The sequence below is a fragment of the Epinephelus moara genome, chromosome 8 (genome assembly GCF_006386435.1).
Source record: "Epinephelus moara isolate mb chromosome 8, YSFRI_EMoa_1.0, whole genome shotgun sequence".
Classification (NCBI taxonomy): Eukaryota; Metazoa; Chordata; class Actinopteri; order Perciformes; family Serranidae; genus Epinephelus; species Epinephelus moara.
Genome location: NC_065513.1, coordinates 45,851,787 through 45,865,837, shown reverse-complemented (window position 1 = coordinate 45,865,837; position 14,051 = coordinate 45,851,787). Strand labels below are relative to the sequence as shown.

The 14,051-nt window shown below is 43.5% G+C and overlaps 2 protein-coding genes across 2 annotated transcripts in view; both read left to right on the top strand.

Moving 5' to 3' along the window:
* The first annotated feature begins 731 nt into the window (after nt 1-731).
* rsph14 (radial spoke head 14 homolog) lies at nt 732-8,961 on the top strand. Its single transcript, XM_050050284.1, has 6 exons — nt 732-993; nt 3,411-3,513; nt 4,316-4,434; nt 7,314-7,560; nt 7,798-7,934; nt 8,081-8,961. The coding sequence occupies exons 1-6, from the start codon at nt 804-806 to the stop codon at nt 8,359-8,361; spliced, it is 1,077 nt and encodes a 358-aa protein (XP_049906241.1). The 5' UTR covers nt 732-803; the 3' UTR covers nt 8,362-8,961.
* Nucleotides 8,962-12,046: 3,085 nt separating this feature from the next.
* LOC126393888 (dematin-like) overlaps nt 12,047-14,051 on the top strand; it is a 41,221-nt gene continuing 39,216 nt past the window's right edge. The window contains exon 1 of the mRNA XM_050050294.1: nt 12,047-12,184. The gene's annotated coding sequence lies outside the window, so the exon portion shown is untranslated. The remainder of the gene's footprint in view (nt 12,185-14,051) is intronic.

Genomic DNA, 14,051 nt, shown 5'->3' with positions numbered 1-14,051 from the left:
TCGTTGTCCAAGAATAGTGAATATGAAACGTGTTTTCTGTTGAAGTACAAACGCAGGGAGATAAGCACTCGCTCATCGTAGAAGTGGTTAAATGATGTAAAAATGGACGCGACGCAAATGATGCCAAAGTGCGAATTAGGTGAGTAGCGCAATTTTGCATCAAACTTTTTTTTTTTTTTCTTTGCGAGAATTGAAATCTGAACTTCTGCGACTGATTTGTGCTGCGATAGCCAATCAGCATTGAGATCCTCCGGTGACGTGTGACACTGAGGACGTCAACACAAAATATTCGAGCTTATATCGTAATTACGACACAAGATCTCATAGTTACGAGATCAGGTGTCATTTTATTTTCTTGATCAAGTGAATGCAACGTGCTCCTGTACAGTAGATCTATTTACCAGTTGGACCATTACAAAGGCAGCGATGGGCTTTTAGACACTCATGGTTTTTGCTTCATTTTCCACACAACTACTTAAAGGAAAAATTCAGTAGTAAAGCCCAAAATCTGAATCATGTGTCTCAGTGTCTTTGTTCTTTAATGTCTGTCACGTGGCTCCTTCACTGTTTCTATTGTTGTTGCCTGGTTCGTTAATATTTGTGCTGAAACATCACTTCAACCATTGCTGCTCATTTTTTATCCTTAAACTTGTGCTCCTGACTTGTTCTGTACTTCTCCTTCCTGCCCCCGGGCGTGACGTCACATCCTCTGCTCTCTATTTACTGTTACTAGGCAACCGTACTTTGCAGTTTGGCTAACTCACCAGCAAACCCGGTTGACTCTAACTTTAGCCCGAGGAGCGATGTCCGGTCCTGTGACGGACCCGAGCCGGGCTCCGGTGGCCTTCGGCCTGCGGGCCGTCCCTCAGCTGTTTGAGGAGCTGCAGCAGCAGGAGGTGGGGAGGAAGAGGAGGAGGAGGAGGCAGCGGGCCCTGAACTCACTCTGTGACCTGATGCACGACCCGGAGAGGATCTACCAGGCCGTTACCGGAGGTACACGGTGCAGAGACGATACCGCACAGACTGAGTTCAGTTACTTCATTTAAATACTGAGTTTGGTCCTGTGTTTAAACCATGAATTGAAACATTAATCTCTGTAATGAGAGGTAAAATTAAGATAAGATAAGAAGTACAAAAAATACAAGAAACAGCGATAAATAATAATGCACAGTTAGTGCAAAGTGAATATTGTATGTGCAAATAAACAACAACAAGGGGGACAGTAATGCTCATAGTGGTGTTTATAAAGTGTCCATGGTGCAGTTTACTGTGAGCAGTGCTGCGTATGTAGCCTGACAGCAGCAGCAGGAAGGACCTGAGATAGCGTTCCTTCACACACTTTGGGTGAATCAGTCTATCGCTGAAGGAGCTCTCCAGAGCTTTTATCTCCTCCTGCAGAGGATGGGAGTCATTAGTCCTCAGAGATCCAGAGAGCATCCCAGGACAGAGCTGGCCTTCTTGATCAGCTTGTCCAGTCTCTTCCTATCTGCAGCCGAGACGCTGCTGCCCCAGCAGACCACTCCGTAAAAGATGGCTGATGCCACCACAGTGTCAAAGAAGGTCTTCAGGAGCGCCCCCTGCACTCCAAAAGACCTGAGCCGCCTCAGCAGGTAGAGTCTGCTTTGGCCTTTCCTGTACAGTGCTGTTATGTGATTAGTCCAGTCCAGTTTATTGTTAAGATGAACACCCAGGTACTTATAAGATGTCACCATCTCAATGTCCTTTCCCTGGATGTTCACCGGTGTTGGGGGGAGGAGTCTGCGCCTGCGGAAATCCACCATCAGCTCTTTGGTTTTCCCCGCGTTGATCTGAAGGTGGTTCCTCAGGCACCAGTCCACAAAGTCCTGGTTCAGTTCTCTGTACTCCCTGTCGTCCCCATCTGTGATGAGGCCGACTATGGCAGAGTCGTCAGAGAACTTCTGCAGATGACAGGTGGGGGTGTCGTATGAAAAGTCTGCAGTGTAGAGGGTGAAGAGGAACGGTGCCAGCACCGTCCCCTGCGGGGCCCCCGTACTGCAGACAACCAAGTCCGATACACAATCCTGGGTCCTGACATACTGCGGCCGGTCCGTGAGGTAGTCCAGGATCCAGGATGTGAGGTGATTAGCCACCCCTATGTGCTCCAGTTTGTCCCTCAGAAGCGCAGGCTGTATGGTGTTGAAAGCGCTGGAGAAATCAAAGAACATGATTCTCACAGAGCTTCCAGGCTTCTCCAGGTGAGAAAGAGCTCTATGCAGGAGGAAGATGACGGCGTCGTCCACCCCAATGCCAGGCTGGTAGGCAAACTGCAGCGGGTCCATTGAAGGGCCTACTGCGGGGCGGAGACGAGACAGGACCAGGCGCTCCAGAGTCTTCATGAGGTGTGATGTTAATGCCACCGGTCTGAAGCTGCTGAAGTCCTTGGGGTGCGGAGTCTTGGGCACAGGTACCACGCAGGATGTCTTCCACAGCTGTGGTTCTCTCCCCAGCCTCAGGCTCAGGCTGAAGATGGAAGGAATTCACAGTTCTGAAAAAATGTGATCTTTATTAAAGCCATCGTGTCGTCACAACTCGTTATGTATGACTTTAAATGAAACCGATGAAACACAATGAAATGAGGAACTCAAGTAACGTGTGTGTGTGTGTGTGTGTGTGTGTGTGTGTGTGTGTGTGTGTCTCTGAACTGTCACACGTGACACAGTCGCCCCCAGCTAACCCCTTGACAAACATTTAAAGCTAGCTACCACACAACGTTAGCTTGCGCGCTAAACGTTGACTCAAACCTTTGAATTTTTAATAAGTGTTTGATTTTTAAATGACGAATAAGCTGCAAGCTTTTAAAACAAAACACCAACATTAAAAATGACTCTGTTTTGTGTTTGTTGCACAGAATGAGCAGGACGTCAGGCCAACTGTTTTATATCAACATGACGTCACAGCGCCCTCTAGTGTGGCTGTAATAAGGTCTGTGACGACCAGCCCCGGTCTCCCCTACTTTTACTGCAGATACTGGAACTTTAATTTTACTTATAGAAGATTCTGATGCAGAACCTTTATTAGTAATAGAGTACTTTTACCTCATAGTAGTCCGTCAGTACTTTTACTGAAGTACAGGATCTGAGCGCTGATATAAAAACAGATTTAGATGAAAAACAAATTTAAAATTAAATTGAAATTTAAAAGTAAATAAAAATAAATACATTTTTAAAAAGTTAAAATTTAAAAAAAAAAATAATTTTGAAATCAAATTAAAATTTAAATTAAATTTTAAACAGATTTAGAATTAATTTGTCTTGATTTAATTGTTCCTCTGTGGTTTTAAGGATTTGTTTGTAGAAAATATTATTAAACTGATTTTACCCTCTTTTTTTAAGTGTTGATACATTCTTCATCCTCCTCCTCTTCCTCTTCATCTTCCTCTTCCTCTGCAGGTTTTCTGGAGCAGTTGAAGGTTTTGTTTGAGGATGAAGATCCATCAGTCAGGACAAAAACCTGCGAGCTGCTTCACCTGCTGAGCGCCCACAGCATCGGCAGGTAAACAGACTGTGGTCTTATGGGGACTATTTTCAGCGGCGGATGAATCCATGTGTGTGTGTGACTGAGTCCAGATAAACTCCAGTGTGTGTGTGTGTGTTCATGGTGATGAAGGAACAGCAGTGTGGCTCATGGATGTGTTTTTAACAACGAGGCTGCAGACACACACTGAACCTGTCGGAGGAGCAGTTAGCGATGAGCTGTTTGTCCTTCCTGTACTCTGTGATGTCACCAGCAGATGGCGGTGTAACACAAATCACTGAGGGTCAAACTGTAGTGATGTTTAGTCACACAGTGAATCTGTCAGTGGAAATAAATGACAGCAGGAAGTGACACCACATGATGGACGACGGCAGCTTTAAAGCTCCAGTGTGTCGGATTTAAATCTGATCTAATGGTTGTGTTCTGGTTCCCTCAGAATGAGCTGTTTATATCTACACAGGGAGCAGGTCCTCATCTACAGAGATCACCATGTTGCACCACCATGTTTCTACAGTAGCCCAGAACGGACAAACCAATCACTGACTCTAGATAGAGACATTCATGTGTTCACGTTGGACACTGTAGTGAGAACCCGGTTTAAATCAGCTGCTCTGTTTGTTTCTGAGAAGAAGAGACCTCTGAGGGTAATTCAGCTCCTCAACAATCAACACTGAAGGAATTCTAACCAGGAGCAGTTTCAGATGGTAGTAATCTGTAATCTGTAATCTGTAATCCTCACTGATAGATGACACTGAATCTGACACACTGTTCCTTTAAATCCCTGTTTGTTTATTGGTGTCTGTGTTGTGTCGTCCTGCAGACAGGCCCTGCTCTCCTCCTCCCTCCTCCCTGCTCTGTCTCAGCTGTTGGACGACTCCTCGTCCTCCTGCAGGCTGAATGTCCTCCGAGTGTTGAACCGCCTCACTCTGCTGCCTGCAGGTAAACTCATCACCTCTGAGTCGATGCCAGAGATCTGAGTTCAAACTAGAGCTGCACAGGGAATAAAGATAATGTTGAGATCACTAAATGACCCAGTGCAGGAGCTGCAGTTTATTATGAAGGCTACACCGCAGAGATCTGAAGACTGAGTGTCTCTGACTCTTGAAATTAAATGATTAAAGATAGATAGATTATTTTTATAGACATGTTTCACTGTCAGGGGAGCAGTAACATTTGCACTTTGTGTAGTAACAGACAGCAGCAGTTAAACTTATAATAATAATTATGATTATACTGTAATCATAAACTCAGTCACATGCGAAATTGTGTTAGAATATTTTGTCTTGTATCACTTCATTATTTAAAATTTAACTGTTCGTGTAATTGCTGAATCGATGAATGAAGTTCTGCCAGCTTGGCTGTTGTTGTACGAATTGTTCAATGAAGTTAAGAATTTTCAACTCTCGTGAAAAAGCATATGACACGACATTGCACTCACTTCATCCACGCCGCTTAATTTGTGTCATTTGTGTTGCGTCCATCCCAACCGTCACGCCGTCTGGCAGGAATTCGCTCCTAATTGTGTCTTTACGTCGACTTTACATGCAACATTATGCAGATTTTCACATCATGTAACTTGTGTGAATATTTTGTGAAGACTCGTTTTATTATGTGCAAATAACTCACATGATAGGCTTGTGAAATTGCTGAATCAGTGTATGACACGAAATTGCGCTACTCACTTCATTCACACCACATAATTCGCGGATTTCACGTCATTCACATCGCATCCATCACGCCACCCGGCGGGAATGGCGTCTTATTATGTTTTTACATTGACTCTACATGTAATTCACTCGCGCAGATAGTTTTATTCATACGTGGTGTGTTGCGTTTCTCATGCGACTTTGAACACTAGAATATTTTGTGTCGACTGGCTTCATTACACACAAATAACTTGCATCATATGCACGTGAAATTTCTCCATCGATGAACGAATTTCTGCCGGTACGACGCGTAATTCATTAACCTTTATTTTAACAGGGAGGTCCATTGAGAGCAAGCTCTCTTTTTCAAGGACGCCCTGCATTGAGCACAATTCAAAATACAGGTCACAACACATCAATGCAATACATGAGTACATAAGTGTAAAATGCCAAATATAATAGTAAACCAGACTAAGAATTAGTCTACGATTAAGAAGTTAAAAAGTTCAGAATACATATCACAACACATAATGCAGTAAACGAGTACAGTAATATAAAATGCCGAATAAAATAGACAGCCAGACTAGGAATAACAAGAACATGACTGAGTGCTCGGGACCGCGACATTAAGTAGAGCTTTGAAAGCCTCTATTGAAATGAGTTTGTTAAGTTTCAGTGACTCCTGTAGATTATTCCAGCGGTATGGAGCATAGAAGGTGAAGGCTGTCTTTCCAAGATTGGTGTTTACATGGGGAATGTTTAGACTGATATGGGATTGTGAACGTGTATGGAGTCCAGTGGCGCGGAGTTTTAAAAGTGAGGTTAAATATGTTGGTAGCTTCCCAAGTAGGGCCTTATAGATAAATAAAAAACAGTGCTGTTCTCTGCGGGTTGCAAGAGAGGACCAGCCAACTTTACTATATAAAGTGCAGTGGTGAGTATAAAATGAATTCCCTGTGATGAAGCGTAAGACACTATGATAAATAACGTCTAAAGGTTTCAGAGTTGAGGATGTGGTATTCATATATATGACATCACCAAAATCGAGGACAGACATTACAGAGGATTGTACAATGACTTTTTTACAATGTGAGGAAAAGCAATTCTTATATATCTGTATAAAAAACCAATTCTGGCTCTAAGTTTCTTAGTGAGGTGCTCCACATGGATGCGAAAGGAGAGCTTGGAATCCAGCCAGATGCCCAGGTATTTGTAGGAGTTGACAGTTTCAATTACTTCGCCATGCAATGAGAGGATACCTGTCGAGGAGTCACTTTTGTGGGATCTTGTGAATAGCATACATTTAGTTTTACTTGAATTCAATACCAGTTTGTGAGCAATGAGAGATGATTGAAAATTATTAAAGGCAGATTGTAGGTTCTCGACAGCTGAATTAAGAGTGGGTGCAATACTGTACAAGATCGTGTCGTCTGCGTAGTAATGGACGTCGCAAACTGGAGAGGGGGGCATAATATTATTAATATACAGAGAAAATAAAAGAGGGCCGAGAATGGACCCTTGTGGGACACCCTTATGTAATAGTAACGATTTGGATCTAACTCCATCTGCAGTGACGACTTGAGATCTCCCAGATAGATAATTGGAGAACCAACTGACAGAGAGGCTATCCAGGCCGGTGGATGAGAGTTTACTGAGTAAAATATTGTGATCTACAGTATCGAAAGCTTTTGACAAGTCAATGAAAAGAGCTGCGCAGTGCTGGTGGGCGTCAAGGCCATTTATAATGTTGTTAACAACAAGCGTTGTGGCTGACGTTGTGCTATGGCCAGGTCTGAACCCGGATTGTTGCGATTGTTGTGTAATCATGCCACTCATTTCATTTGCGCCACTTATTTTGCATCATTCGCATTGCGATGTCTAATCGTGTCTTTACATTGACTGTACATTTAATTCAGTCTTGCGAATTGTTTTATTCGCACCATACGTGATTAGAATTCTTGCATTTAAAGTCATACTCATAGCATAGTTTGTGTCCATCGCACCATCCGGAGGAAATTTGCCTCTAATTGCATCTTCACATTGACTTCACCTGTAATTCACTCGTGCAGATTGTTTTATTTGCGCCCAGTGTGAACACAACATTATGTTGTTATGTAACATCACAAAGATTTTATTTTATTTTACTAGAAATCACTGTGTGTCATCCTGCAGGTGCAGAAGCTCTCCTGACTCTGGTTCCTACACTGATGCTGAAGCTCAGAGAGGTGAAGGAGGAGGAAGAGGAGGAGGAAGAGGAGGTGCAGGTGCAGGTGCTGCTCCTCTCCACCCTCAGCTCCTGCTCCAGGCTGGACCCTCGACCGGCTCTGGCCTCTGACGGTGTCTCTGTGCTGGGCCACAAACTCTCCCACCGCTCCCCGAACATCCGCAGAGAGGCGGCTGCCGCCATGATGGCCCTCAGGTGAGACACCACGCTGCAGCGTGACATCCTGCGCTCACTTCAACTGTCACTTCAACTCCTTTCAGTGCTAACACACACACACACACACACACACACACATACACACACACACACACATAAAGTCACTCTTCATCTTCATTCATTACTTCAAACCTAAACTAAAATGTCAGCATCAGTTTCAGTCTTTGTTTGTTTGTTTGTTTATTTGTTTGTTGTAATTGCTCTCTGCTGGTTTAGTGTTTGTGATGACGGGAAGCGGCAGGTGTGTGAGGAGGCGGTACTTCCTGTCGTGGTCAACCTGCTGCAGGACGATGACGTCGAGGTTCAGGCCAACGCTGCAGGAGTCATCATGTACACCATCATCATCATCACAGGTGCTAACACACACCTCATGTACATCTCACTGTAACCACCACACAGGTTTCTGTTCTGACCGCCGTGGCTCTAAGGACTACATTACCCATGAGCCTCAGCTCTGTCTCAGAATCAGTGAACTGATTTAAACTGGGTTTGATGGCAGGTAAGCAGCGGTGTCTGGATCTGAACGTCGTCCCTGTCCTCCTCCACCTGGTGTCCAACAGCGAAGAGGAGGAGGAGGATAAGGAGAGGAGGAAGAGGAGGAAGGCCCTCGTCATGTACTCCCTGCGGGCTCTGACCGCGCTGGCTGAAGCTCCGGACGGCCGCAGCCTCCTATTGGAGCAGCTCCCCCTGCTGGTGAGGAGGAGCGAGGCTGCAGAGGAGGACCAGGACATCCGGCGGGCCGCTCAGACCGCCGTCAGGGTCGTCACCTGGACTCCCTGAGAGAACAGAGACAGAACTGCGAGGTCAACATCAGCTGATCACAGAATAAATACTGTAAATATTCTGATTAATTGAATAATCATATTATTATTGTAGTAGTATCAATTACATTTTACAGGATGTGTGTAATGTAAATATTCATGATTATTATTATATTATCTTCACCACATGAGGAGCAGTGTGGAGCTGAAACTGGAGCTGAAATAATTGGACGATTAATCGATTAGTTAACAAACAGAATTAAAACATTTTTGCCAGTTATAATCACGTTTTTAACAAATAATGCAACATTTAGGACGATTGACGTTTCCTGTTCAAACTTTTTTTTTTAAAATATAAAAATCTCTACTGACATTATTTATTTTTATTTATTTCATTTGGATCGTCAGCAGTGATCTCATGTCCCCCACACAAAAACAACAACAATAAAAACAAACAGTTTAAAATCACACAGCATCAATAAAACAAGAAAAGACAACATGTGTAAAACTTACTGACAGTGAAATGAAAATATTGACACCAAATATAATTATTAATTGTATTTTTTATAATAAGAAATGACAGATTTAATCTGCACAACAAAAAGTTGAATTAAAACACTTTATTCTGTCTGGTGTGAGCAGCAGCTTCCATGTTGCTTCATCACTGACATCGTTAACTCATTAACACTGATGTTATGACTCCTCTCTGACTGGACAGCTGTGACACTGCTTCAGCTTTTACAAGCCTGAGTCCAATAAAGTCAGGACGCTGTGCAAACGTTTCAGCAGCAACGCCAGAGCTGAGAAATAAATCCAAAACCTGCAGTTCCTCTAATGTCCACTAGAGGCTGGCTCCAACAGTGAGTCAGCCCCACAGACCTCCATGTTCACATGTAGAAATAAACATGTTTACAGCCTGGTACAAAAACAGTTTTGGTCTCTGGAGCTAATTCCAACATTCATGACGACTGTACGAGGCTGAATTTATATATAACTCACCTGTTGAAATTTTATTAAGGCTTAAGGGGCCTCTCTGACTGACAGGCTGTCTGCTGATAGTGTCGTCGACTTCTCAGTCAGCTCCTCCCTCTCGCCCAAATATGGTCACTTCTGGCTCCAAAAAAAACAAAATGGCGACGTCAAAATGTCAAACTAACTCCACAAACCACTGGGTAACGTTACGTTAGCTGTGTCTGACATTATGTTAGCGGTGCTCCGGTCATATCTCTGGACAGTTTATTATAATCCAAACTTCACTCCGCAGTTCTGCTGATCGTCATATTGAATATAATCTCTATAATAATCCTTCACATGATGTCATGTTATTTAACGCACACACACACACACACACACACACACACACACACGTAAACACAGGCTGATCTGGACAAACAGGCGGGTTATAATATTCCCGTAATATTCCACATGGAGAGTTTGTCAGGTATTAATGATAATAAAAACAGGTGACATATATTTATGCTCACACACACACACACACACACACACACACACACACATTAATTCTGTAATGGTCAGGACTAAAATTATTTATAACAGCACTCATCGAAAAACAGGAAGTTAAGAAACACTATCATGAGAGAGGCAGGACAAAAACTCAGAATAGAAAACAGTTTAAGATCCGTCAATAAATAAGTAAATACACAATAATCCTAATTACAAAATTAAAAATATAATATATATAAATAAATTAATTTAAAAAAATAATAAAATAAAATAAAAGACAGTTCAATGAGGAGCCAGGCTAAAAAGGTAGGTCTTGAGTTTGCTTTTAAAAACATCAACACTTATCAAAGCAAGAAACAAAAGTGCATGAAAATAAGACAACAATAAGATTACGGCAGCAAAAATAGGACAAAAGGTACAATGAGACATTAAACGGAAACTTTCCTACAAGAATATGTTTTAAGCAGTGATTTAAAAACAGGTGTTAGTCAGCTTCAGAGCCTCGATGGAAAAGGCCCAGTCACCTTCAGTTACCTGCCTCGATCTGGGGACGACTAGTGAAAGAAGACTCGAGGATCTCAGGTCACGACTTGGAGCACAGGCAGTCAGAGGCTCAGCTTTATAACTGGGGGCTAAACCATGCTGAGCTTATATCTGTGTCTACAAACTGTGAGCTCAGAGTGTGTGGCGTCACTGAGGACCCGTGGGGGCGTGTGGGTGACCCCAGCAGGGCCCCACGCCACAGTTTGAGGTCCCTGAGAGCAGCATCACCTGCAGCAGTGTGTCGGTCCTGAATAGAGTCTCCTCTCTGACCTGCTGCTCTGAATGAAGCCAAATTAAGGCCATCAGCTCAGGAACAGGGATGAATGGAGCTCCTTTATCTGATGGCTGCTGAGGCCGCGGGCGCTGACGTGGAGAGGAGACAGAGAACGCCACGACACGGAGCCGAGGTGAGGAACATCAGTGCAGGAAAAAGATTAACTCTGAGGAATATAAATGTGTTTTTAATGTCTGAACACACTGAAACCTCCATTTTAAACCTCATCTTCATCAGGAGAGAGATCCTCCGTCACGCTCAGTGTTTAATACAAACTGAAACTCTCCTGGTCGGTGCCTTCGTCTCAGATCTGAGAGTTAAATTCTCAACAGCAGCTTTAGTTTATTGCTCAACAACATTCCCTCTACAGTCAGTTTGTGTCTCTGAATGTGCGACCTCTGTGTCTGGAGTTGTTCACAAACTCTGAATCTATTTTTGGTTGTTTTTGTGTTTTTGCTGTCATTTTGTGTTTTATGGCCAGTTTGCATCCTTGTGTCTCTGTGTGTTTGTTTTGTTTCTGCTTCTGCTTGTTTTTGTGTCATTTTGTGTTTTGTGGTCCCTTTTCGTCTCTTTATAGTTGTTTTGCATCTTTTTGTGGTTATGTAGTCTCTTGATGTCGTTTTGTGTCTCTTTATGGTCAGTTTGCGTCTCTGAAGTCGGGTTGTGTCTCTTTGTAGCTGCTTGGCCTCTGTATGTGGTTGTTTTTTGCAACTTCATAGTCAGTTTGTGTCTCTTTACAGTTGTTTTGCATCTATTGGTCTCTTCTTCTGCTGTTTTGTGTCTATTTGGGGTCACCTTTGTGTATTTATGGTCAGTTTGGGTCCCTGTGGTTGATTTTCATCTATTTCTGGTTGAGTTTTTTTTTTCAGTTTTCTGTGTGTTTGTGGTTCATTTGTGTGTCTTTATAGTTGTTTTGCATCTATTTCTGTTTATTTTTTATGGACAGTTTGCATCTTTGTAGTTGAATTGTGTCTCCTTGTAGCTGTTCTGCATCTATTCCTGCGTGTTTTTTGTCTCTTTATGGTCTCTTTGGATGTGTTTGTAGTTGATCTGTGCCTCTTTGTAGCTGTTTTGCATCTGCTATTTGTGTTTCTGTCTCTCTGTTGTCATTTTTCTCTCTGTGTTGTCATTAGAGTGATTTTTCAAATTAAACATTTCTATCTTGTTTATTTGGGTCAGAGAAACAACAATAACGTCTGACAGCTGAACTGAAACCCCACATACAGAATATTTCAGTAATATTGCAGCTTCAAGGTCAAACTCTTGCAGTATTTACAGGAACACACCAAAATAATAATTTAACAGCTCATTAAATGTAAGTGTCATTACAGCAGCTCCATGTTGCACCGTCATGTTTAACCCCCCCACTGCTGCTGCACATGGACTGGTCCAAACACACAGAGGCACACTGCTGCTGATATCACACACACAAGCCACTGACACGGACACGCGCGCCCTCTCACGCGCGCTCTCGGACTATATTTGGGGGCGCTCGCGCAGAGAAACAGTTGATGACGGAGCTGCTGGATGTTTCTGAACAAACACCGGTGACAACTAACAGGTAAGGTGCGTGTGTGTGTGTGTGTGTGTGTGTGTGTGTGTGTGTGTGTGTGTGTGTGTGAAATAATATGACATCATGTGGAGGATTATTACAGAGATTATATTCAATATGACGATCAGCAGAACTGTGGAGTGAAGTTTGGATTATAATAAACCGGAGCCGTACAGATCCTGGTGGAGGGTAGATGGGGATGTTTCCAGCGGGGCTTCGGCACGATTCTATCCCGGCTCTGCTCGACCTTGTCCGGGGGAGCCGGCGCGGTGACACGCCGAGCTGCGGTGCGCCGCAGCGGGGCAGAGAAGCTTCGCCGTCCCCCCCTCCCTCCCTCCCTCTATCCATCCCTCCTGCAGGCGCCTCACTCTCTGCGTGTTTCCTTAAAGCATGAACCCAAGCAGTGTTTAATGGTCAGATAATGGAGGTGTAATCAGGTGTCTGAAGTTATGTAAGAGGCTGCCGGGCAGTGAGCACGCCGCGGAGCAGAGGAGGAGAGGAGCAGAGGAGGGAGGGAGGATGGAGGATGGATTAAGAAGGAGAGGATGGTTTTATGTAACAGCCCCCCCTCCTCATCCAGATTCACAACATCTGCCTCCTCTCTCTCAAATCCTCCCGTGACTGTCCCATAATAACGTCTCTAAATGTTCCTGTAATTTAAGGATGATCATGTCTGTAGTAATGAGTCCACAGTCTGTCTGTGCTGCAGCTGGAGCTACATTTACTCAGGTGCGTCATGTTTGTACTTTACATGAGTATTTCTGCTGTACTTTATACCTCTCATCTCCTCAGAGGGAAGTACTTCTTACTGCACTACATTTACAGTCAGGAACAATATAACACACCTGCCTAATATGTGTACTTTTTATTCTTTAACGGGAGAGTCCAGATTTTCCTAAACTGAGCTGTGTGAGGTATTTATCCACAGTCAGTGTGTCACATACAGTAGATATCAGTTTGGAGAAGCAGGCTGGAGTTTGACATGGAGGCTGCATGTGCTGCTGTGGACGGGGCAGCAACAAATCATACATCAGTATCAGTTTCAGTGTTATTTTGAGAATATTTTCACCTTTCCATCAGACTGCCGGAAGCTTCAGGTCCCATCTCTGCTCTCGTCACAGCCAGACTCCATTGAGAAAAACAGTAATTTCAGCTCACTGATCTCAGGAGCTGCTGGTCGACTGCTGCTGCAATCTGTTAGTTTATGTTAACCAAAGTCACACAGTAACACAAACACACTCACTGATGGAGGCAGCAGTCGACCAGCAGCTCCTGAGTTCACTGATATTAAATTACTGGTTTTCTCAATGGAGTCTGGCTGTGAAGACAGAGATATAATGACTTCATTTTCCAGTTGGAAATCAGTCTGATGTTAAAGTGAAGCTGTGAAAACACTCTCAATATATCACACACTGTAACTGATAGTGATTTTATTAGGTGGCTAAAACACATTTTGTTGCCGACCCGTCCACAGCAGGACATTGTTAGCTTCCATGTCAGACTCCAGCCTGCTTCTCCAAACTGACACCTACTGTGTGTTATACACTGACTATAAGTGCCCTATACAACCCCACTGCAAAACATCTGAACTATCCCTTTAATTGCTGATAATACTTAACATAGTAAAGTAAAGGATCTAAGAGTAGTTCTGACATTATCTTACTCCATCATCATCCTCACTGTGACCTCGTCACATGTCCACGTTTGGTCATGGACTTTCCGCGTCCAAGGTACCCTGGGTGTGTTGGTTGTTGACGTTCTGGGACGCCGTGTCAACTTCAGCCTGTTACATGCATTGTCTGTTTTCAAAATACACTTCTGTTTTCACAGGAAATGTACAGTTTGCATACAGTCTCTTTCAAAATAAAAGCACTAC

Excerpts from the sequence above, each read along its gene's own strand:
- rsph14 (XM_050050284.1), top strand. The coding sequence starts at position 804 with ATGTCCGGTCCTGTGACGGACCCGAGCCGGGCTCCGGTGGCCTTCGGC. Across the intron at positions 3,514-4,315 it reads AGCGCCCACAGCATCGGCAG|ACAGGCCCTGCTCTCCTCCT; the intron begins GTAAACAGACTG and ends GTCGTCCTGCAG. Across the intron at positions 7,561-7,797 it reads GCCGCCATGATGGCCCTCAG|TGTTTGTGATGACGGGAAGC; the intron begins GTGAGACACCAC and ends CTGCTGGTTTAG.